This window comes from Symphodus melops (genome assembly GCF_947650265.1).
Source record: "Symphodus melops genome assembly, chromosome: 4".
In the NCBI taxonomy this organism is placed as follows: Eukaryota; Metazoa; Chordata; class Actinopteri; order Labriformes; family Labridae; genus Symphodus; species Symphodus melops.
Genome location: NC_136694.1, coordinates 18,468,330 through 18,494,161, shown reverse-complemented (window position 1 = coordinate 18,494,161; position 25,832 = coordinate 18,468,330). Strand labels below are relative to the sequence as shown.

Sequence of the window (25,832 nt, the reverse complement as noted above, 5' to 3'; positions counted from 1 at the left end):
CATAAATGCTGAGATAAGCATGATTATAAATATTATGTAACAGGTGGTTAATATGTATGAAGGTTTATACAGTCTTCACATACGCAGTGTGCAAAGATTGATGAGAGGGTAATAATACATGATTAAGTTATTGAAAATAAAAGTAGTTTTAGTCTGATATTGGTGCTTGATAGCAGGGTTACCAGAATTTTACAGACACAGGTCTGATACTGTGACTGTTCAGAGTGACAGCCTGGGAGAATAAATTGTTTTTATGACAGGTTTTTTTGGCCAACAGTTATCGATAATTGTAATGAAAGATGACTAAAGCATCTAAAATGGAACTACTTCCCCACTTCATATTGAATATTTTACATGCATTCCCGTAAATTAGTTTATAAATTTGCAAGCCGGAAGTGCAGGCCGACTTTATTTTGAAATTGTTTGCTTGTATTTCCTGTCCTGACAGTGGAGGGCGTCATACAGAGGAGGTCTGCGGCCCAACCACTCTCATTCATGATAAAACATTTTATTATTGATCACTGACTGGAGTTAAACTACAACAGTTAGTTGTGCAACAACAATGACAGTTAACTGCCGGTAAATATTTGAATCTTTGCAAAATAAGTGCATTATAATAATTATATAATCGACATGTACATGTAACGTGTATTTCACTATATAGTGAGTGGGGAATGAGTGAGTGATTTGAGACACAGCCTATTATTTATCGTAAGTCTCCTAGCACATGAGTACCTACATCCATCCTGGGTAGAAGATGTCTCTTCTTCTAGTGCAGAGGATTTCTCCCCAGCTTCGCTCTCTGGGCGCATCACATAGTCAAGTGTTTGAAGCAGTAAATATGGCCTGATTGCCACCTTGCCAGAGAAGAAATGATCTGGGAGCTGTTAGGCTTACTTGTAAAATTAGTATTGACTGCACCTGCATAAACTCCAGGACATATTTATAAACAGAGTTTGTTTATTATTGCCCTGCAGCTGAACCTTTGACCTCTGCAACATGTCCTCTGATAGATATTTAGGTATGTAAGGGCTATTGTGTAGCTGTGTGTGGTATTTTTTATGAAGGAACAGAGCTACAGGTGTTTTAAACGTTCATCAAAGCCATGTTTGCCTGGGAAATTCAAAGGTCAATAACCTGCATCAACAGAAATACAGAATCATTTATTTCACTCTATCTTGCTAATACATATTTGTGTTTCAATTTCACGAACAGGCAGAAACAAATCATTGTCAAACATCCTTAAGATCACACCAATGTAAAAATTATGACATCAATTTTCTTCATTGGAGTGCAGTAAGCCATCATACTGGAAACTTTTTTCCAGTATGAAGAAATTGCTCCCTTGGAGCAATGAATAAATGACAATCTTATAAAAACTACAATTTCCATGTGTTCAGTTAGAGCAATTTGTGAAATATTTAAAGAGCTGAAATTAAAAATCAGAAAAAAAGCCATACACTTGGGAAATTACGCCCGAATGCATTAACACAGCTAAAACGAACAACAACAACAACAAAACAAAAAAAAGAAGAAGTTAAGCGGCTACAAATGACCAGCGTAGAGTCCAGAGGGTTAAGTGCTAAGACACTGTGTGTATAACTTTCATTTTTACAATGATCTATCATGGTTCTAAGATTTGTCTGAGATTTTTTTCACCAGGAGCAACTCATAGTACTTAGGAGGCTTTATGAATACAGCCCCAGATCTTCGATGAGGGAACCAGACAGTCTGCAGGCTGATGTCTGCAAGCTCATCAGCAACCATCCCCACTTAGCTGTTTTGGGATGGGTTTAACATGAAGAGTAAACAGATAGAGGCTGTTTATCTAGTTACTCTTCTGGTAACTTTTCATTTTGATGACTTAATTTGGCTTCTACAGATTTGGATTTTTCTAGTAAAACTATGTGCCCACTGAGGCAAATTGTGTCCAGAAGAATAAATAAATGCACTGAAATGTTGGGTCTATGATAGTTACTCATATGTGTTTGCCCTTGGAATGTCGAGTTTTCCTAGGTGGAAATGGGCTGTAAATTCAGCCCGATGCAAATTCAGAAACACATACAATAATCCAAAACAAGTGCCTTCAAGATGCTGTAAATGAAAAACATGCTCCAAACAGTACAAACAAAATGCGTTAATATAAGTGATGCAACGTTAATGCAACAACATCTACGTTTTCTTTTCAAACTTTAGTTTCAGAGGTTGATTTGAAAGCACAATAACTGTCAACAGGGAGAAGGGCTTCCCTACCATACCACAGCGCTTTCTGATTGTCTGTCAACTGCAGAGTGCTACTTTGGAAGAAGGCATCATGCAAGAATAAAAATATAATTATAAAAAGCAGCAAGTTAGCTCGAATATGTACTGTTTGATACAATGGCTGAGATTAAGAGGATGGTGATGGATTAAAATGACAATAGAAAGAGAGTGACACATCCCTGTGTACATCCCTGCAGATATAAATCATAACAGATTTCAACGTTACATTAGGCAGTTTCTTTGCTGGTGTCATTGTTGTCTCATGTTTAGCAGCTTTACCGGGTACAGAAGTCATCTAACCTAAGTTATGTCTCAGATTTCCAAACAAAAAAACCTTGTGCCAAAGAGTTGTCTCTTTCCTGTCTATCTTCGCTTTTCAAGTCTGGAAGCTTACAAACTTATTTCCACTAGTGTAATAAAGGAGTCTCTCAAATGTAGCCATTTAGCCACAACAGTTGAATACATGTACACATACTCCACATGCAATCATCTGAATACACTTGCAGAGACACAGTTGCTCAAAATCTGGTCATATTTCTGAACTTTGGTTGTTTTAAATTTCTCGCAGTCTTTGCCAGCTTCAGACAGTCTGCTTGTCAAAAAAAAAGCTGATTTACCAGTCCAGAAAGGGAGAGGTAACAGCACCTATGTGTGACTAATGGTGGTGCACAACACGCCAAAGGGCACCAAACCAATTCCTACTTACTGTAGCTTTTAGTCATTTGTGGCGCATTCCTTCTGTCATAGTTTTTTGGGGGGGGATTATTGCATGAATGTAAGAATTTGCATTGTTTCTGAAGACTGTTTCTCTCTCAGAAAATCTACTGAGCCTCTGGAGCATGTTTAGCCTTGCCAGTAACTGTATTTCACAATGTCTTGATAAAATCTCTGTCATTAAATACTTCAAATTATACTGACAAACTTAACAAGGCTACATCATCACAGGTTTCATAGTTTGTAGGTCCATTGTAAGCATGCAGATATATTTTATTCTTTACCTATATAAACACCCGGAAGGATCCCAATGTGAATAAATGAGGCTATGGAAGGGGCACACTGAAACACGGACACATAAATCATCTTAACTCTAAACATGAAACTTAACTGTAAATTCATAAACTCCAATACTGTGTGTTCTATCTGTGGAGCAGAGACATTCAACCATAAGACAAGACTCACTGCTTATTGTCTTAGACGCAGACTTGATATGGTAAACTATTGGAGCTGGAAGTCTCCTTATTATTGCTTATCTTATGTAGTTTGTACAACTAGTTGTGTTTAAGGTACACGCATCATATTTAAAACATTATCAAAAGTATCTCACATCTGCATCTCCATCTCAGCTCCCCCACTTGCCTTGTATTCATTGGCAGCAGGACTGAGTGTGTTCTCTGGGTTCAGAGGGTACTGCTCAGGTTGCTTTGCTGTGCTGTGTGTCTTGTTTTCAGGGCGACAAAGTTGCCTAAGGTTCTGTAGGAAGAAGGTGTCAATACAACAACTTAGTTCAAATACTGAGCTGCAGTGTAGTTTTTCTCTACATAGAAATTAAGGAAAACATTCAAAAGGAAAAAGGAATTAAAAACAGGAGAAACATTATAATGCTCCTTTAGTGTTTCTGCCCCTGTGTGTACTTTGAATGCTTTACATAAAAAGGAATAAAGTCGCTCAATAAAACAGGAAGGAGCACTGATCCCTTCATTCCATGAATTCCACCATGAGGTCAACAAATGTCAATGGATGAATTCAAATATATATATACATTTACCCTTAATATGAATAACATAAATTAATCCATGACTTTCCATTGCTAACATGTTAACAGAAACATAGAACCAGCTTATTCTAATAACACATTTTCACTGTCGTTGTCTGAAATCAGTATACAGAGGTTAAAATAATCCACCAGGAATTTCACTTCAATACGCTCGGGCAATGCATTCCAGGGGTGAAGATTGTTTGTCCAAATTGAAATCAAGTTCAATCAATCAAGTTTTTTTCAGTCACTCTGCCAGGACAATGTTTGGCCACAATTAATAAGCTTTCTGTATAAATAGATTATTAAGAATATACTTTAGGTTTAGAATTGTTAGGTTGCACAAAACAAGCAATCTTATAAGTGTCCTGTTTTTGTTGTTTTATGCCTAATAAAACAAACTATTGATGACAAAAAATATATATTCTGTTTAACCAAAAATAAATGAATGTTCTTGCTTGTAGTACAAAACAAGAAAAGACTCAAATGTTAAATAAAATGTGGGGGATAATATGAGCCTGTATGCAGCATTTGGGACTGAACAAACAGAGCATGGCCTTCACATCTAACTTCTCACTTTTGAGGCGTCACTTGTGCTCATTTGAATATTTTAGTTGAGCATGATATACTGCTGTTCCCTGAAGTTTTATGAACAAGACTTGGGGCTAGATATAACTAATTGTTGGACATTTACAAAAATATTACCCATCTAATTTATTATAAGAACCCCTCAGCCTATATTTGATTTACAAATGACACCAGTTAATTCACAATTTGAAGAAAAATTAGCCATTCATAATGACAATAAGTAACTTTGAAATAGTGTTATTAATGCACTGTGGATAGAGGTATTTAATTGATTTATCGTTTGAAGATGATTATCTTAAATAATAAGAATGGCAAGGTTTGGATTTGGATAGATTCTCTACCTTTAGATATCTCTCTGGCCTGCTCAATCCCCTCACACACCTATTCTTTGTTAGTTGTTACTCCCAGCTCACTTAACTCTATCACTTTCACTAACCTTCTGCTTTCTAGCATTTCTTTACCTGCAAATTACTTGATCTTTTGACCCAGCCTGGATTTTGAAACGTGCCTCCCCCTGACCCTTTTAACTCTGTTGACATGCCTGGATTATTATCTTTTTATTCTTTTTGTAAAGGCCGCTGCTACTGTGCTAAGTCACGCGTTTGGTTTTATTTTGCCTTTGAATAATGACAACAAAAAAAATAATTATCCACTGATTAGTCACTTTGGCTACAAATCAGGTGTTTAATATATTCCTCTGATATTTCTACTTCTGAGTACATACCTGCGACACCGTCCCTTTCATCTGAGTTATTTTAAAGATCATCCATAGTGGAACCAGTAGAACACAGAACAGTCCAAGAGACCAGCCCAAAGCATAAGCCCAGGTCGGGTATATGTAGGTTTTGTTGAACTTGAGAGGTTTGTATTTCACAATTGAAAAGATGAAGGTACCCTAATGGGAGGAAAGATAAAGTTTCTGTAAAATCAGTTAGACAAAGTCAACACTTCAAAACTTACAACATAACATTAACACACACAAACATTATGTATCTTTTACTGGTCTAGTTTAATTAATCCTGTAAAAGCAACATTATTCTGAAAACGCTGTCTGGAATCTCTTGTGTACTCTGGTTCTGACTGTGTATTTCACAGTAAAACGACTCACCTCAGACAAGGCTGGTTTTTAATTTGCAGCAAATATTAAGCATCTAAATAAATTGGGGAAGGCAATCCCAATTTCATTGTGACAAGTCTCTCATACAAAGTGTTGTGCATACATATATATATATATATATATATATATATATATATATATATACTGTATATATATATATATACTGTATATATATATATATATATATATATACACACACACACACACACACACACACACACACACAAGCCATGTGTGGCTCAGATTCAGGAGCTCTCTTTATGTCAGATTTGTCACAGCTGAGAGGGAGTTTTGAAATTGGAAGTGTTCTGGAGTAGTTTCTCAGTTGCATCGTTTCTCGTTTTTCTGCTGGTTTTAGCGGTACAAATGTAAACGGTCCATGTGGCGAGTAAAAGAGGGAGAATGCAATAGATACAGATAATACAGATAATTGCATGTGAGAGCAGCTATAAATTTGATCCCATTCTGGCTTCTCAAGATTCTAGTCAGAGTGAAAAAAACCCAAACATACGCATTTTTAGTCTAACTAAAAGTTGTTTTTCATCCCTTACTGCTTGCTTCCCCGGAACTCTCAAGAAGGTTGCAATCACCTGTGGAGGCTTTATTATGGTCAGATGAGAGCCAATGGGCCATGAAACATGCACAAGAAGATGTCTGCACATTACTGCCTCATTCTTGGCGATATGAAGCAATACTTATTTGAATTATATCATAAATAGGCAATGCCCTCATTTCTGTTTGACACACTTTTGACAGAACTTCAATCTTATCACCAGAAATAATGGGCTGTTCCATGTCAGCCTCCCACAGGAGGAGACTATTAGGGCACACATACATTGTCCTGTAACAAACTTAAGAGTTACTTCAGAGTAATAAGTGTATGTTAATGTGGCAAGCCATGCATATTCAATGTAACAAGCAGGCTTTGTTAAAAAAAACAAAAAAACAGCATTGGCATGTCTTGTTTGGATTGCTGCCTGAACTCAGAACGCTTTTTTAAATGTTAAAGTTGGTTTGCAGTTTAATTAATGCATTATTCCTTTTTCATCATTTTCTAACTGATAATTATAGTTTCCTTCATATATTACTTCACCATACCAATCTCATTCCCATCCTTGTTTTGGGGGTCAGAGTCCATTTAAAGTATGAACTTATGGTAGGCAGGGGAGAGATTTGAAAAGGTGTATAAAAAGGCCATGATAGATAATGTCAGCACACACTGTCTTCATAATAAAATATAAAAAACATGGGTGGCTATATGATTCCCTTAGAGCTTCAGTCCCCACATCATCTCCCAGTAGGAGATATTTTATCTGTAAAATAGACTTGTTTTTGTACTCTTTGTAACAAAAAACGGCTCTCCATATGTATCTAACTTTTTTCTTTTTTTAATCTTCAACTCATTCACTCCCTTATTCAGCACCTCTCCCCATGCACTGTTATTGAGAGACAGTAATGGAAATAAAGAACATTTTGATTTGGTCATTACACGGCTCAAAGAAAAAAACTGAAATAACATCACACTACTTGTCTTTTTCACCACAGAGGCCTATTTGTGGAAAAGAAAAGAAACTCTAACTTACTCACCAGACAAACAGAGGGAGTGATGTAAAGCCAGCAATACTTCATGAGGGGCCATGGACGATAACCGATCATGTCTTCAATGTTGTCATACAACTGATCCGCTCCTGTTAATCATAGGAAATGAATACTGACCGTCCATCAAGTCAAAACTGTCAAATGAATACCACAACAGGTGTCATTTCATTTGATAAGTGTACAGATGCTACACTTATTGATGTTGATTGTTCACAATCTTTCATCGACATCTTAAATTTATGTAGGTTATGTACATTATGCTATATAAGTTTTAAGTCTAATTGCTAATGCTAACTGCACAGGTTTAACATATAATTATGTTTACTCTTAGTCACATAGGGGCTGCTAAATCTTGTTTGGGGGATTATTGTATACAGAGGGGAGGGGGACAGCGGGTGTGTATTGTAACTAATGTCTTGTGTCCTGCCTGTCTGTATACTGCTACTGGATGCCTTGAATTTCCCTCGGGATCAATAAAGTATCTATCTATCTATCTATCTATCTATCTATCTATCTATCTATCTAAATGCACTTAACTATTATGCAAACAGCCATAAACTAAACTCAAAATAGTGGTGTGGAATTACTTTCTCAATCTCAGATGGCATGCTGTTTACTTCACTGTGAACATTATAATTAACATTATAAATGTTTTAAAGTGCTATAGCATGCATGCTTTTAAACGAGACTGCCCTCAATCATCTCTGGGTTTATTCACTGACACAGTCAAGCTCACACATAAAAACGTACATCAATACACTTTAAATATCATGAAAACATTTTACATCTCAAAAAGTAATAGGATTTTTTTTTTTTAAATAACTAGCATAAATACTATAGCCTTGCTAATCCGATTATACCCAAAACAGGAATTAATAAGGCTTTTAACTGGGATTAAAAAGCTACTTGTGTGTGCTGTTGTTTTCTCACCCGACATCTCTCTTAGACCCCGTTTAAATCCCTCTTGACATAGGGGCAGCGTGGAGGACATTTTTTAAGAATGGACAGAAGTCTCTCACATTTTTTGTTTTCATTTAAAGTCAATATCAAGTACCAAAACACCTCCCCATCTGCAGGGGATTAAATGTCAATCAAGCTTATAAACCTTAAACACAAATGACGGAGAGAACAGAACTTGATGCTACAGAGGACTATGAATTAAAGCGATTGAGGGTATCTACATAATCAAGGGACCAAGTACGATACGAAACAAACAAGGAAAGTGTTGTAAAAACAATTCACCACCGGTGCCTTCTGCGTAATCAACAAGTTTGTCGCTTTAATCTTCATGGGTACAAGTGATAGATCAGTGGTTTGACCATACTTGAGGCTAACAGCATGACCCTGAATAAAAGGCTTTTTTATAAGGTCATTTATTTTTTTTACTTTACTTTGGTTTTTAGCAAGAAACATGAACCAAATCTCAAAAAAGTAATATGTATCCATTGCTTAGTATTGCCAATGTATGAACAGATTGGACCTTAAAATGTCACCTTAATGTTGCTTACAACCTTAGGTCTGTTGCTTTTTAATAAAATACTTCAGGCAGTTTGCTGGAAAATCCAAAGAATTTGACATTTATGAGAGGTATAAGTAATTTACGACTCTTTAACGTCCCTGTAGGGTCAACACTGTTGAAAGAATTTAGCAAACATCAGCTTTAAAATGTAGTTTGCATACATCAACAATGGATTTGTTCCCAAAACTTTGTGCATCTCTTTGCTTCATGCATCACAGAGTGTTTTATGTCGGATTTCAGTTTGTGTCAGCTGACATTGAGCTGTTTGAATTAACAAAACCACAACTTCATATTTGTTTGACTTTTTTTGTCATGATCCCCAAACTAAAATAAAATCATGCCCCCTCACACCATACTTCAAACAGAGACTACTTTTTACATGTTGGTAATTATTGATTTAACTTAGATAAACACTGACTTCTGCTCCTTTGTAACTTTAATGTTGACACAGTTAAAGCTGTGATTCAACTCCACCTGCTGATTTCAGAAATAAGCTTTAGATACATTCGTAAATTGGCCACCATAATATTTTACTGGAACTATTAAATGGTAATAATTAAATCCTAATTGAATGATAATATGGACAAAATTATATCTAGAAACTAACATCTACTTGGTCAGCATGGTCAATACTCTGACATCAATGTCATAGGCCTATACACATTTTATTCATACCTACTGTACTGTACTGTACTTTTTCTCAACCTAAAAAGGTAGTTTTATTCCCCAAACTAAACCTTTTCTGAGTGTTTGGTTTCATTTCATGTCATGATCATGGCCAACCATTAGCTCCAGAAACAGCCCCTAGATGTGTACGCTGTCTCCTATGAATGGTGTTGATTTTAATGAATGATAGATTACTGTCTATCACAGTTTGAAGAAAATGTGAAGTGCATGGCAGCTAAATCCCCATCGCTGGTGTTTATCACTTCAGTTCACTATTTTGGCCATTCCCAGGAATGCAAGCTTTTGCCTACAGATTGTTTGAACAAATTAAAGCTAAGTCCAACATATCATATTTAAATTTTCCAATAGCTAAGCAGAAAGAACACTTAAAAGTACAACAGTAATGAGTATTGATTACACTATTTAAACGACAACCATATAACTCACCATAAATCCATCCAATTGCTATTGACTGACAAACTGAAAGAAGTAGAAGATTGTTTCCACTGCAAACATAGTGGTCAAAGAGTTGAAGGAAATACAGGCCTCCCTGCAGGAGAATAGAGGACTGCTTGTTAATGATCAAACACCAAAACAAATTGTGAAAATTAAAATGTTCTTCATGATAATCCTGCCGGTAAGTACATGTCCAGTGCAAATGGTAAATTAACATAAAAAAGTCACAATAATATCAGTAAATAAAAGGTCTAGTTCTCACCTCTGTGACAAGAAGGAGGCCGAGAAAGAAGCAAACAGAACAGAGACAGAGCAGCAGCAGTTCTCGACGATAGGCTCTTCGAAACACAGTGGGAAACATGTCTGTCACTGAGGTCATCAGGCACTCCAAACTCACAAACTGACAGAGACACAGGGCAAAAAGTTAACAAAAATATAATTCATCTGTTATTCATGACAAAACTAAACTGAGGATTCAAAAGTACATGTTTCCATCGCACCTGTGTGTCTGCACCCAGCAAGATGACCATAACGAAGAAACATATAGCCCATAGCTGAGGTAAGGGCATCATAGCCACTGCACGTGGATAGGCGATAAAAGCCAAGCCAGGTCCTGTATTTGAAAACATCAATTTAACATTTTAGATTATTGAGTCTAGTGTTTGCTCTTTGAGTTTAAATACTGTATCTTATAATGAGCATCGGCGTCTTTTCCCCATCTTTATTTTGAATCTTTATTACAAAATCTATGTTTTATTTGGACTTCAGATTGTCATCGGAAATAAAACATAAACACAAGGATTAGTCATGTTCCCGTTACTGACTCAACATTTTTGGGTCAGACTGTTGCAGACCTGTTTGCATTCAAAGTGAGGAGGAGCTTGAATCTGGATCAGAAATACTGTACATCTTAAGCTTTGCATGTATGTTTTTGTGGGCAAATAAAGGCTCCTCTCATTAGGAGTTGTCTGTGCTGGGATTGTAGTGTCAGTTGTTGATTTTAGTTTGAATAAATTATGATCAATCAATATTCGTGACATTTCTTACATTTTGAGTGTATTCCTATTATTTAGTCAGTTGGATACATTTTCATAGCAGAGTGCTTTTAATAATCCATAATATACATACAAACACAAAAGACCAAGACACAGCTGAACCTTTAAAATACATTAAATCTGATGTAACCATTTGTGTCCAAACGATAAATGCACGAAGGCAGGGTTTAAAAACTGAATGCATCTTTTGTATAAATAGCAGTATTAATGGTTTGGAGTTTGAAAACTCTACATGAAAGGTAATGTATCACCCAGTAATGTTTAGAAAATGTTAATCTATGAGATTTACCTCGAAAACACTCGATTGCAATTATGGTTTGAACTAAGAAAAGAAATTGTCCAAGAATGGCTGAAATATTTTTTTTATTATTATTATTTAAACTGAATGAAGAAAACTTAATTAAATTTAATTTTAAGAATATTTGGATTTTTCTTTGCCTTCAATTCTAAACGGCAAAGCAATAGTAAAACCAGGTTAGTGGTTGTTTTTTAGGCTTTCAGTTTTGATTAAGCTTCAGGTCTACACAACCATGCCAAAATAAAGGCTTTTTAATTAGGTAAGAGATAGTCCATTGGTCAGCCGAGTCAAGCAATACCATAAAGACTGTCAACTCTGTGTAGTACATGTTATTATTATCAAGTGGTCTTACCTGAAGCAGCCACTTCAGATATTGGCAGTCCTTGCTCATAGGACATAAAACCCAAAACTGAGAATATAGCAATCCCTGCTACAAAACTGGACCCGCCATTCACCAAACACAGAACAAATGTGTCCCTATGGAAACAAGCAAGAAGGGAAAAAAATACTTTAACGAGAGCTGTTAAATATGTAGATGATACCTAACAAGAAATAATGTTAAATGTTTTTATAGTGGATTTTCTGTGACTGTACAAATGAAGTTGTAAAAGCCTGCACTCTTTGTGCCTGGCAGCAGGGGGCAACTCCACTTGTTTGCACAAAAAGAGGTCAAACTGTTCAGAGGTGAAGTAATGAGCTTCCTTCTTGATTTATTACTTGATTTATTATGTTGTGAATGAACTCAATAGTTTCAAGTGCTTCTCCAAGACAGCACAAGACCTATTTTGTAATTATGGCTCCATCTAGAGTAAACAGAGAATAAAGGAGAGTACCCAAAGACTGTATATACTTGTGATTGGTGATTGCTGCTCCCCATGAATCAGCACAGACTCGGCCTATCCTCCATTATTCCACCCTAAAGTCCAATTATTGCCACCTCTTTTCCAAAAACAAGATGATGCATCTTTGCATTGATGATGACTGCATTGTATGCCTTAAATGTGCTTTTCCTAAAATGGCTCTTTAAAATTCCTAAACTATGTGGCTCTGAGTTACTGTATCAAAAACAACACTGCAAGGGTAAAAAAAACAAACAAAACAAAAAACATTTTAAACATCAAATGCATCAGTTTGCAGTGGGGATGTATTTCATTTGTACAAATAATAACACCAGTAAAATAATGGAAAGATGTTTTCATCATTGAACATTTCTACACAAACCGTCACTTTTAACTTGCGTTTAAAATTGTTTCGCATCTTATTTTATATAGTACTTGGCTTTTAGCTATTTTAGTCTGGTGCTCATAAAAATAGTGTTTATTACATAATCACACAAAAACAGTATATTCTATTTTTTATTCTAAATGTCTTTCAATATAAGGCTGTCATCCTAGTTATCTGACAGTATATCTCAGTCATTTTTCAAGCTCATTATTCCAAACAGCTGGTTTCAGTTTCTAAAATGTGAGGCTTAGGAAAACTAAGTATAAGATTGTCAGACTACGGCCTACATGTGTTTCAATAATTAAATATACAAACAACAGAGCAGAGAACACTTACTTGTAACAATCATTGTTATACTGATTGTAACTGCCCAGAGCTGTCAAACTCCCCTGACAAATTCCAAAAGAGAAAAGAACTTGTGCACCTGCATCCATCCAAACCTAAGCAGATGCCAAATATTAGCAAACCTTTACAACTTACACTCTGATAACAGTGTAGAGACTGTTGCTCAAATATACAGTATGTAATAACATTATTTTTTATAACTATTTCAGCTTACACAAGTTGGCAATTGAGGCTGGATGTTGTCTTTATATTCAAATTGAATGTTTGAAAAGATCACTTACTTGAGGGTCCACCAACCTTGTCGGGTCAGGATACAGGTAGAATGCTAATCCGTCCCAGGCTCCTGGTAAAGTGAGTCCACGGGCCAATAGAACAATGAGCATCACATAGGGGAAAGTGGCCGTAAAGTACACTACCTGTCAACAAGAGACAAACACATATCTGCTTTTACTGTTGTTGCTCAAATGTTATCTGATTTGAAAAGAAACTGCACTAGAGCGGCTATATAGAATAACAAGCCTGAGTTTCAGAAAAAGGGGGGTATAATAAAGAGTCATAAAACACCTTAACCTGTCAAAATATAGCAGCAGTGATAAATAGGTTTAGGGATAGAGATAGGGGCGGCAGTCACTCAGTTTGTATAGGAACTTGGGTTGGTAACTGGAGAATCACCTGTTCAATATGGAAGTTTCTATGGTAGCTGGAGAGGCGCCAGAACACTTCTCGAGCACTGCTGACGTGCCGAACCCCTACCGTCTCAGGGGCGCCAGCTGTGGGCTGCCCGGCACTCTGACATCTCACCATTTAATCATATCCACAGGTCATGTTTGTGCAAGTGTGTGATTCAAGCCAGTGTGTGTGAAAAGCATGTCTCCAGATTAACAGAGTGTAAAATCAGAATTTTCCCTTTGGAATGAATAAAATAAATATATAATTTTAAAAAATGACTTCACCTTTTACCATGACACGTGATTTATTGTGTAAGAAATTAGAGGCCCTGATTTATTGTCTTTGGATGGACTACAGCTCAATTATTGCTTGTGTTTTCTGCAGAATATCGGTGATTACCATACACCATTATCATCAGCTTTATTTCAGTTTCCCACTGCTTTTCCAGTGTTTACAAAATATACAGAATGATTTCTTTTTTAATAAATGCCCTGTGGATTTTCCCTCATTGTCTTTCATACAATTTACATTTCATGCACCATCAAAAAAAAGTTCTAGTAGTCCCTGTTGCATGAAGTGAATTAACATAAAATGTGTTACAAAGTATAAGCTCAGGCTACTATATATACACATTTAAAGCAGGGATCTCCAGCCGTTTTTCATCTGACAGCTAATGTGACAAAATGAAAGTGGCAAAGAGCTGCTTATTTACATTGCTGGCATTTATTCACATAGCCCACAGCAGGTGAAATAAGCTCCTGTCTGTTTTACAATTCTTATTATGCCATGTAAGCTGTTACTGAAAATTCAAACCAATGTCCAAGAAAACATTACTATTTTAAACTTGTTTTTAGGGGCCAAATAAATGAGCAGTGGGAAGAGGTATCGGTGAGCTAATGGAAACCTGTCCGCAAGCCACCAATAGCTCCTAAGCTAGCTGTTGGAGACCCCTGATTTAAAGGCTTGTTATCTGTCTACTTCACAAGGGGAAAAAAGATACTGTACATTCTAATGACTCTTTAAATAGCAGATGCACAGAAACACCCACATAAATTATCTACTGTGACCTTCAAAAGAAAGATGTCTACCTTTCCAGTGGATCTTACTCCTTTCCAAACACAGAAGTAGCACAAGATCCATGCCAGTAGGAGGCACAGAGCCAACTCCCACCTTAGACTACCGACCTCCTCAATCCCTCCAGATATACCTAGAACTCGCCTCCTGAAAACAAAAACATCATAACACCAAAACTACCTCGATACAAAATCACTGGAAACTATATACAGCAACTATTAGTCAAAATAATTCCATGTTTTAAGATTGTAAGTGATCACATTTAGCTCTTACTTGTGTCCCTCTTCCAGTTTAATTTCATTTTTAGATGTGAATAAGTAATTAAGGTAAACCAAAGAACGTAAGAGTTGCTTTTGAACCAAAGTGATTATTTTTGGTTCAGCATGTGACATGGAAAAATGGATGAGTCAGTTGTCTCTGTAAGATGGCAGCAAGGGTAGTAACACCAAGTTTTTTTCTTTTTTCTATTAATAATTTGACCAAATGTCTGATGGAAAGAAATGTTATTCTGCACTGTGTTCTTTAACAAAGTGTCTGCACTTCTCACTTCTTTTTTTACTGCCTGAACTAGTGTACTACATGTTCTTTATGGTATCTATTTAAATATGACTCAGTGAAATGAGTGACCAATTTCACATCCTGTAGTTGTCTTAGTTGCCCAATGTGTTGAATGTTAGGAACCAACTGCTAAATATTATCATGTATCTGTAAACCAATATGCACATTGCAATTGTTGTTTTCTTTTAACTTATCGGTGAGCTGTTTTTTTTAATCATGTGATATTTATTATGGCATGTGCTACCGCCCTCTTGGCCAGGTCCCCCTTGAGAAAGAGACCTTGAAGTCAGTGGGTTAATTGCCTGGTTAAATGAAGGGTAAATAAGAATATAAAGGAGGATTAACACAATTAAACAGAATTGAAAGAGGTTGGGCTATTTGCTCATTTAAATAGATCAAATTCAGCAAGAGAATAGTTTACAGTATTCTTGGCAGATAAAAACTTGTTTACTTTCAATGAAAAGGAAAGATAATCCTTCACGACCATATGAATAACGCAGCCGATGAAGATGCTCGCTCATGTATATACGAGCATGCCAGCGAGCAGTTAGCCTGTAGCAGCCAGCGGTGTCACTAGAAACTTGATGTTTTTGAAAGTTACATAAAGCCCCATTAACATATTGTGTACCATACTATAGTATTTTGGCTTGCTAACAATACTAATTAGCACAAAAGAACACATATGATAAGGGTACTTGAATGATCATGTTCATGCATGAATTTATCAAATATTCATGATGAACTATAATTCACATTTGTTGACAGCGTCTCATGCCGGACTTCATAAATGAATTAATACACTAAGATGTTTCAGTTATCATGACTCATCTTTGATGTTCATGATTTTTTCATAGGTTTGCAATGAAAGTAACAAGACAAAAAACTGATCAGTCAGCTGAATTTCAAGTGCTGTAATCTTGATTACCTCAGCAGTACTTGTCTTTTAGTTTTGGGGCGGCAGTAGCTAAGTCCATAGGGACTTGGGTTGGCCGGATCAAGTCCCAATGCAGACCAAAATAAGGAAGTTGGTCTGGTAGCTGGAAAGGTGCCAGACCACTTCTCGAGCACTGCTGAGGAGCCCTTGAGCAAGGCACCGAAACCCCCACCAGCTCAGGGGGCTCTTCCAGTGGGGGTAACCCCCAGACTCTGACATCTCTCCATTAATACATGTCCACAGGTCCTGCTTGTGCACATGTGTGATTCAGGCCTCAGTGTGTGAGAAGCATGTCTCTAAAATAACAGAGTGCAAACCACAATTTCCCCCTCAGGGATTAATAAAGTATATACAATTAGAAAATAGAATAAACAGCTGAGTCTTTAACACTGTTAAATAACTTACAATCATTGGTGGTATGATTGTGAAACCCCATCAAGGCAAGATGTATAAACCAACTGCTGCTAAGTTATCAATTATAATTTTAAAATCTCAAATAAGGCCATCCTTTTTTCTATTCAGGTATCATATATTTGAATAATGAAACTCCAGACAAGATCATACGTTTGGATGTTGAATTATTTTTTCACACTATGTAGCAGCTCTGTTCAACAATCACAGCCTTTGAAAGAATGTAGCAACAGGGTCAACCAGGCCTTCCTTCCTTGCTCAGGACTTTTTAAAGCTAAATTAGGAGGACTCTGGGAGAATTCTCAGGATACTGCATTGTACAAAGAGTTGCTCCTGGTGATGAAATCCTAAAAAAAAGGTTCAAAATCACATTTTCTCAGAGTTTCTCCTTAGAGTTAGGACTAAATTCTGATCAAATTATACAAACGGGGGTATTCAGTTATAAACTGCAGTATCTTACTACAAACTAGAATATCTGACTACACACAGGAATATCTGACAATGTGAACAATAAATATCTTCTGACAGGTATCTACATGCAACCCTCACAATCACCTACAGGAATACATGGACAGTGTGATTGATTACACCAACAAATGTATTGATGATTTGACGGTGCGTATGACAATCACTGTCATCAAATTAAAGAAAACATGGATGACTGGGGAGATTTTTCTCTGCTCAAGAGCCAAGATGCAGCCTTCAGAGCATGTGATGAGGCTGCTTGTACCGAAGCAAGAAACAACTTGTCACCTTGCACTTTCTAAACCACAAGCGGAAAGTAACAAAATAAAAATGAGGCATAATTGAATTGCCTGAAAAAAAATCTGTATGTATGCTCAGTGTAGATAAAAATATCATAATTATAAATAAAATATAGCAGATTTGTATTTAGTTTTGAAAGAATGTAAACCTGAATTAATGTGCAAAAACAAATGATTTGGATATCCCTAATTCAAGTGCCTTTTGGTATTTTTTAAAATTTAGTTTGTACCTTTTTTAAAGTCCTGCCTGTACTATAAACATTGCATTGAGTAAATATTTTATCCAGCTCATGGCTGTTTTGAAGTTTGAAGGTAAGTTGATCAGGGTTATCAGATCAGAGTTCTGCTTTATCTGAGGGGCCTTGAACATGATGAAGTAAAAATTTCATGAAAAAATATGATAATGTAATCATGATAAACACTTAGAAGTCAGAAGATTTGTCTGTTTTTTTGTCTTGTCCCATTGACTGCAGTATAACCAATATAGAAAAGCAGATACATGGGGTGCTGCATGGGTGTTGCAATTATTTTGGTAATTTGTCCTTCTGGTGCTCTTCAGTGCAGGGATCCAACTAAGAAATGTCTGGAAAAAGTTTGAGGCACTTAGAGGGTTAAGTATAAAAAGCCTATAATTTATCTGGGCTAAAGGTTTATAAAACATGCCAACATAAAGGGCTTTATAAGAACAGATACAAAGACCTTTCTTCTGTTTATAGAAGTCATTCCGAAACAAAAAACATTGTTACAAAAGTCCATTCTGCTACAGAGGCTGCTGCAGCATTTTATAGGAAATACTCATACTAAAAGTAGATTAAAAAAATTAGTTGGACATAAAATCTTACATTTATGCTATTTTCCATCTGTCTTTACTCTGACACAGTAACAGATACAGTATATGTGAATGAACTGCTAAAGAGTTATCTTTATTATGATACCAAGTTTACTCGTATAGACCTTGTGGCTACAAAGATACTCTCTGTTAAGTTTGGGTATGCAATTTTGGAGAATAAACCCAAGAAATAGGGCCTGAGGTTGAAGAAGTTTTAGAGTGGAAATTAACAAATTTTAAGGCTGACTCAATCCCACTGATTATTGGTCTTCCAGGATGGTTTTCCAAGTTCTTGTGTTTTTGGGCAGTCTGTAAAAAGAGGAGATTCTGGGGTTCTTACACAGCAGGAAATTGTGTTCATTTTGAGAAATCCACCCTTCATTATTTGCATTTAGAAGCTTTTCTGAAAGCTCAGTCTTTATTTGTTCAATTGGATTAGATGATAAAGGCTCATAATACTCACTGCTGTTCTGTATCAAGGACTTTGCGATGTACTTGTCTCTGTCCGACACAACCACTGCTCCTCCTTATTCTGCTCTCTTGATTATGATGTCATCATTAGTTTATAGCCATTTTAACACCTCTGTTTTTTCTTTCTACAAATTATTTTCTGTTTTTTTTCTTGAAGTTAAAAGTTTGTCGAATTCATATGTCACTTTTTTGTGTTTGGAATGAAAGTGGACTTGGTATCAGTCTTTATAACTTGGCTCAGTATTTATGCCTTGGCTTGGTCTTTATAAATAAAGATTGAGCTCAGTCTTTAAGACTGAGCTTTCAGGAAAGCTTCAACATGCAAAGAATGAAGAGTGTATTTCTTAAAATGAACACAATTTCCTGCTGTGTAAGAACCCCAGAATCTCCTTTTTACATGCTGCCAAAAATACACAAGAACTTAGAAGATCCTCCCAGAAGACCAATGCAACATCAGGTTGTAAGTTCAACATTAAGTCTTTCATAAATCGTTGATGAATAAAAGGCTTTTTATACTTGAGCACCTCAGACTTTTTCAAAAGCTTCTTAATTGGATCCCTGCACTGAAGATCCCCAGAAAGACAAATTATCTAAATAATTTTCAACACCCATGTAGCACCCCATGTATCTGGTTAACACAAAAAACCTGGTCGGGCAATAGAAAAGGCAACCGCAAGTGTGGTTGCAAACATTGATAACTTGACAAATACAAGCTTTTTCACAGATCTAATGTCAGATTGTATGTTCAAAATTAAGTCTTTCATAAATTGTAAGAGTACACATTTGAGCTAGAGAATGTGCTTGATGTTGTTTTTACATCTGCAGAACGAAACGTAAACTGAAGACAAGCTTGGCTGAACACAAGCATGCCGTTAGAAATGGAAACCCTCAATACCTAATGGCCTTCCAATTCAAAGAAGCTCATCATGGCAGCTGTAACTGGTGACAGCTTAAAACAAAGCACCTACAAAGACAGTTATTTGGATGTATTCATTGAAAGCTATGCAATATTCAGGACTGGAGTTTTCACCTTTCCCTTCAATGTCTTGGTTTTGTTTTAGAGCAATTTGGATAGTAATTTGCTTGTATAGTAAGTCACTTTAAAATATTGTAATTCTTTACCTTGGTATCATGTATATATTTTGATGTTTAACTTTCTTTCTTTAAATGTGTAACCCTTTTTGCCAAGCCATGTGTCAACTATACTGATCATGTGACTGGCTGTAAACCTAAAAAAGTAGCTTGGTGGCCATTTATCTGTCCTGATAAAGGTCTATATGGCTGAAACATGTCGACATGTTTTATGAACCTTTAGCCCAGATGAATTAAAGGATTTTTATACTTAACCCTCATAGTGGCCCACACTTTTTCATAACCTATATAGAAGTCAAGAACATAATCCCTAACTCAGTCTTCATATTGAATGAAACACCTGAACTGCATTAATTCATGTATGAAGTGACATGAGATACTGTTAACACGTGCTAGTGGGATGACTACATGAATGAATTCATGCTTTGTTGATAATTCATGTTCCCTTAACTTACAGCATTATCAATTGTTCTTAGAGAATTAACAAGTATTTAGTTATAATCCAAATTAGGTAATAAAATACAAGTTTACCTGTTTAAGGAGCAAGAGAAAAGCTTAAGGGATTACCATATCTTAAATAATTCATCCTGCCACTAGCAAGGTTAAAATTTCAACAGTAACATTTTCAATAAGTGGGTCGACATTTGAACTGACGATACCAAAAGAAAAAGATTAACACAGACAAAACAACATGCTACTCTGAAACTGTATAGCCTCCAGAAGAAATGTGATATCTTCTGCAAAGTAAGACAGGTGTGAATTACACTTACTCCCAAAATTCTGTTGCAGGTGTTGTTGCGTTTGCAGCTGCTGTCCAGTTAGATGACACATTTCTTCTGTCAAATTCAACACAATTTTCTAAAAAAAGACAGGGAATTTAATGGATAAAAGTGAAGGTAAGTATTTCATCATACAAGACAGATCAAATTCTACATACTCTTGAAAATAAAAAAAATAAACCTTAACTTTCTTATACTAATATGAGCTGTGAATCCCTGCTTTTATGTAATATATGTCTGGGTTATCATCAGTTGTTTAGCTAACAGGAAATGGTGTTTGAGTCCTCGAGCAAGGCCACAGCAACACTGTTGTGGACTCTCTCTCTCTCTCTCTCTCTCTCTCTCTCTCTCTCTCTCTATATATATATATATATATATATATATATATATATATGTATATATATATATATATATATATATATATATATATATATATATATATATATATATATATATATATATATATATATATATATATACACAGTATATACACATTGGCACACTGGTCTAATTTCTTTCCCTGCATAAATGTTTACCGGTGTTCCAGGGGTTCCTGCAACTGGCCCATGGAACTTCAGCCCTGAAGGATGAGAAGAGGTAGAAGAAAGCCCATGCCTGGATAACGATGTATGATACCGCAGCGTATGCAATCACAATCTGGGTAGCGTAACCAATCCCTGAGGAAACACATAAGGGTTGGTAAATGTAGATATTTGACAGTAATGGGCAACATTTACCATGTAGGACACATCATATCTGTGGAACAATGTTTTTGTTTTGTTTTTTCAGCTCTGGCTGGGTCAGCATGATGTAAGCAGTTGGAGACAAATCTATACTAGCAGGTGCAGCTGTTTGTTGATGTTAGATTGTAAAAGTACATTTGCTTAACTCTCACAACATTTGTATGTGTTATGTCTTCATAGGGCACAGATTTGTTTCCAATTTGCATGGCTGTAAAGATGTATGAACTCTTTTTTATGCTTATAAGACTGTGCTGGGAACAAGTACTGGTGCATGCATGAGATACACAAAGGGTTTTAACTTAATATCTAAACCTTTTAATGCCTTTTATTTATTGACTTTTATTTTCTTTATAATTTAACTCAAAAGATTCATTGGAATCACAAAGATGACATTACTTCAAACTTCTTTCTAAAAGGGGCACAATTCAGTAAGATATAGGCACTTAAGCTGCTGTCTTTTTAAATGATCATTAGGGGTAATCAAATATGTACATTTTGACTTTTATTGCACAGTTTTCCTTAATGTCCCAGTTTGCTAGATTTTTGCTAATCTTGAACAAGGAGAGACTTTCCTGTAGCTGTTCGGAGTCAGTCTTAGTTAAGCCTGTCAGGCAAACTATGCAGAGTGGATGGAAAACAAGGATTACTTACTTTGAGTGGCTCTTTGGCTTGGGATGTAGATCAACATATATGAAAAAACACCAAGTCACTATCTTAAAAAGTTTTAAAAGCGGTAAAACAATCCTTTACATTATTCACTGTGTTTACCACGAGGACGTAATCACTTAGATATTCAAGTCTTTTTTTTAAGTCAATTCGTGTTTGATAGCCACAATGTCCAAGGGAAGTTAGAGAGTGTTGAAAAAAAGGTTAAATCAAGTTGTTTCTAGTCTCATCTTCCATATGTTCACGTCAGAAAGTTATACTGATGCCAGCCTTACCCTTAAATAAGAACATTGACTCTGACTGGCTAAAGTGCTGTTGAACTACTCCCTTTTTGTACTTCTGCAACCTCAACAATTACTTTTTTTGTCATTTGTTTTGAAAGGTGTTGTTTTTCTTTTCTTTTCTTTTCTATTTAATTTAAAAAATACCTCAGTCTGAAAACAGAAAGAAAGATTCAAAAGAAAAGAATGGACCTTTTCCATACACAAAAAAACAAGAAAGAATATGTTTTGCTTTGGAATATACAATAGACTCGTTCCCTACTTTTTTAAACTTATTTTATTATGAAAATACTCATTTACTCATTTATTGTAAATGTATTTATGTTCCCAAAATAAATCCTACATAGTGCTCTTAAAAATGAGCTTGATCATTTAATTTCATAACCCTTTAATCACAGGCAGCATTTAAAATACATTCCTGAGTTTTAGAGAAAGAGCTCTATTTCTGTCTTTCAGATCCGCTTCATTAAACACCCATAAGAAACAATATAAATTATGATTCAGTTCTGTTTAACCAGCTGACCTTCAAAAAGGGGGCAGAAGTGCCTCCAGCATGTAATGCACCCCTGAGATGTGAACTGTCCCATGGCTGTCTCCAGGAGAAACATTGGGATACCACAAGCAAGAAGGAACAAGACGTATGGAACCAGAAATGCACCTGAGAGAGAAATTATGTGCGTGAGAATTACAAAAACAAGAACAATGACACAATCATTCCTGTTTATTTCTATACCATCAACTTTAATTTGACTATCAACAAAAAAGGTGGTATCAGGCCAAAACACTTTTCAAAGCTCTTTAAACATTGTCTTTGCATGACAGCATCTCTATAAAACCTAAACCTTATGGGAACTTGTGCAACTTTCACATGATACACATTTGCTTAACACTTAACAGTCTCACAAATGTAAGACATTTTGACGTATGTAAAATGATTACTCAGTGAGAATAAGCATTCATTATCAAAACAACGCTCACCTGTTTTTTTGTTTCAGTACACAAAGAGAACAGTGTCTTTCATAACAAACAGCAGCTTTGAGCCATTCCTGAATAACATCCTTATGATCTGATTTTATGAATGAGTCAAGGCTACTTCTCAGCGTTTGTTGACATAACACTTTCATTCAACTCAGATGTTTACTTTGTTGAGTAGAGAACAAGCACAAACTGATTTTCATGCAATTCCTGCTTACCTCCCCCATTTTTGTAGCACAAATAGGGGAACCTCCAGAGGTTTCCAAGCCCAACCAGGGTTCCTGCAACAGCCAGCAAGAACTCCACCTTGTTTGCCCATTGGCCACGATCCAACAGCTGAGTCTTTTTTACCAGACTATTTTCTTGACCAGGGGTCTCCAGGCTGTTGCCTTTCAGGAATTCCCTTGACATGTTAGGGAACAGCAACAGAATGTCAACCAATGCAAAGAAAGCTGACCCGAAACGTCCCTTTACCTTCCCCCCTTTAATGGGACAAGAACTGTCAAACTTTGCTGCTCTGGGCTATTAGACAACCACTCAGCTGATTGTTTGGCATTTCTCATAAGCTTTATTTATTTGTTTAAGCTGCAGGATTATCAGGAATGGAAAGTTTTCAGTGGCAGGAGTTTGTCAGAAAGTTTTACTTTTCAGAGCATATTTAGAATCATAATGAAGCATGAAGCAGCCAAGAGTAAAACAGAGACATACTGAGTTACTTACCCTTCCATCACAAAGCCCCCTCCCCCAAGAGTTGCTCCTTGCAACAACAAACTGATCAGTATTCCTCTCAGCTGGGCGTACAGCAGGATCTCTACACAAACATGTCATGGGCAGATACAGAGTGAGAAACAAAGTAGCTATGGTTTCCTTTGGTTCCTCTACGACCCAATTATTGCTCAGTTTGGTGTGCACACCATGCCGTCTGAGTTGAACAAGTGTTTGGATTTGACAACGATCCAAGGTATACAATCACTTCCCTGCTGTATTTTTCCACTGAGACAGGGAAGCTTGAGTCATTGAGATTAGCTCAGTTGCTAACAACTAAACCAAATCAGCTGAGCCGTCCCTGTTTTGTCAGTGGCTGGAAACAGGCTCCAGTCATCTGCCCATTGGGATTTTGCAGCTTAAATTGTAAATCTTGTACAAAAGATAATGTGGGAAGTAGTGATGCCAATAATCACGAGCAGGTTTCCTAATAACGTGGAGGACTTGCACTTATGATTCTGTTTGTGATAACCTCTAGATTGTTGCATCTTAAAACTTTACAAAATGTAAAGTCATTATTGTGTGCATCTGCAGCTCTATTCATTCATACATTTCACATTGAACTATGTTATAATCTCTGACTTTAAATGTTTTTTCTTTATCACTAGTTTATTACAGGTGTACATCAATACTGTGTGTTATTCTATTTTTTGTTTCCTGACTTCCCTCTTCTTGTTTTATAGTCATTGATTTTACTGTACTTCTCCAGATACAATGCCAGTTAGATTTACCACTGTGGCAGTGGTACAATGATCTTACCTTAGTGTTTGAATAACCACCAGTTAAGTGAGGCATTCACTCATATTATTATAAGACGTATCTGATAGAGCACAACATGCATTTTCTTTTAAATTTTGCAATTAAAAAAAGTTGTTTTTTTAAGGGGAAAGGGAGGACTGGTAAGTGAAAAATTTTAAATATGGTCATTATTTACACCATAAAAGTTTTTTTTTAAATGTGTTTTATCTTTTCTATGCCTGTGGTCATGGTCTACTTTAATGTGTCTCTTAACACAAAAATTAAGTTAGAAGGATTTTGATATTCTTCTTTCATCTGCCAGGAATGTACAATAATTCCTTTTTTATTTGTCTCATTGTAATAACACAACATCTAAGTTATCATTGGAATATATGCAAGCACTTCCATGTACAGTACATTAAAAAACACTTGACACCAATAGTGCATAAATAAATGTATATCCCATGAAACATTTGTATTTTTACCTGGATACATTGAGAAAATAAACATTACTCACCAAATCTGGTGATAACACCGTGTGCATGGAACAAACAGCTTCCCAACTGTAAAACATCCCCCTGAACAAGCAGTCTCCAATATCATTAGTGGGTGGTGCAACCAGACATACTGGTTTATACCCAAAACGCTGTTTTGTCTATCAAGCTCTTTTGTACCAAAAGATAGATAGATAGATACTTTATTGATCCCGAGGGAAATTCAAGAAAAGCCTTTCATTTTTACCACAGATGTGATTTTTGATTTCTGTTCAGTTGAGGGCTTCAACTGAGGGCTTTCAGCATGACTTTATTCTGTTTACTTCCTCCATTCCAATTAAGAAACATCACAGTTCTGTTCCTTTGCTCACCTGCTAAATCTCAGTACTTGCCTACTAACCCTGCCTCTGTATCGCGCTGCATGGCAGCCACATCACTAAGCTAAGCTCTGTGAACCTGTGAGAACAGCTGCTCCTTATCAATAATCAATCCAGTATAAATGTTTCTCCTCTTCACCCACACATGGCCAGATTGTTCTTTACTTTCATACACAACTTTCTGTGATGATTTGGGTCAGTTTTGTTTTTGTTGAAGGGTTTTTGGCATGGGTTCTTCCACTTCCCTTCCCCCTTCTGTTTTCTTTCTCCTGCAGGTATGTGAGTGGTAGGGGCGTGGCTGGCTTCTCCACTGCAGACAAGGCACACCTG

At 36.2% G+C, this 25,832-nt stretch overlaps 1 protein-coding gene across 1 annotated transcript; it reads right to left on the bottom strand.

Annotated features, from left to right (window-relative positions):
• Positions 1-1,144: 1,144 nt before the first annotated feature.
• Positions 1,145-25,178, bottom strand: LOC306822979 (sodium- and chloride-dependent GABA transporter 2-like). The gene is made up of 16 exons (XM_079342315.1): positions 25,149-25,178; positions 23,849-23,939; positions 23,347-23,531; positions 22,677-22,811; positions 21,000-21,140; positions 20,455-20,542; positions 14,640-14,772; positions 13,164-13,298; positions 12,874-12,977; positions 11,666-11,790; positions 10,461-10,573; positions 10,223-10,360; positions 9,952-10,054; positions 7,308-7,408; positions 5,328-5,498; positions 1,145-3,732 (listed from the first exon to the last, which is right to left on the bottom strand). The coding sequence occupies exons 2-16, from the start codon at positions 23,854-23,856 to the stop codon at positions 3,583-3,585; spliced, it is 1,830 nt and encodes a 609-aa protein (XP_079198441.1). The 5' UTR covers positions 23,857-23,939; positions 25,149-25,178; the 3' UTR covers positions 1,145-3,582.
• Positions 25,179-25,832: the final 654 nt, after the last annotated feature.

What these genes read in the sequence shown, in the direction of transcription:
- LOC306822979 (XM_079342315.1), bottom strand. An exon ending in GTGCTACAAAAATGGGGGAG is followed by an intron (nt 22,812 to 23,346) that starts GTAAGCAGGAAT and finishes TTTCTCTCTCAG; the next exon opens with GTGCATTTCTGGTTCCATAC. An exon ending in AGCAATTGGATGGATTTATG is followed by an intron (nt 7,409 to 9,951) that starts GTGAGTTATATG and finishes TATGATTAACAG; the next exon opens with GAGCGGATCAGTTGTATGAC.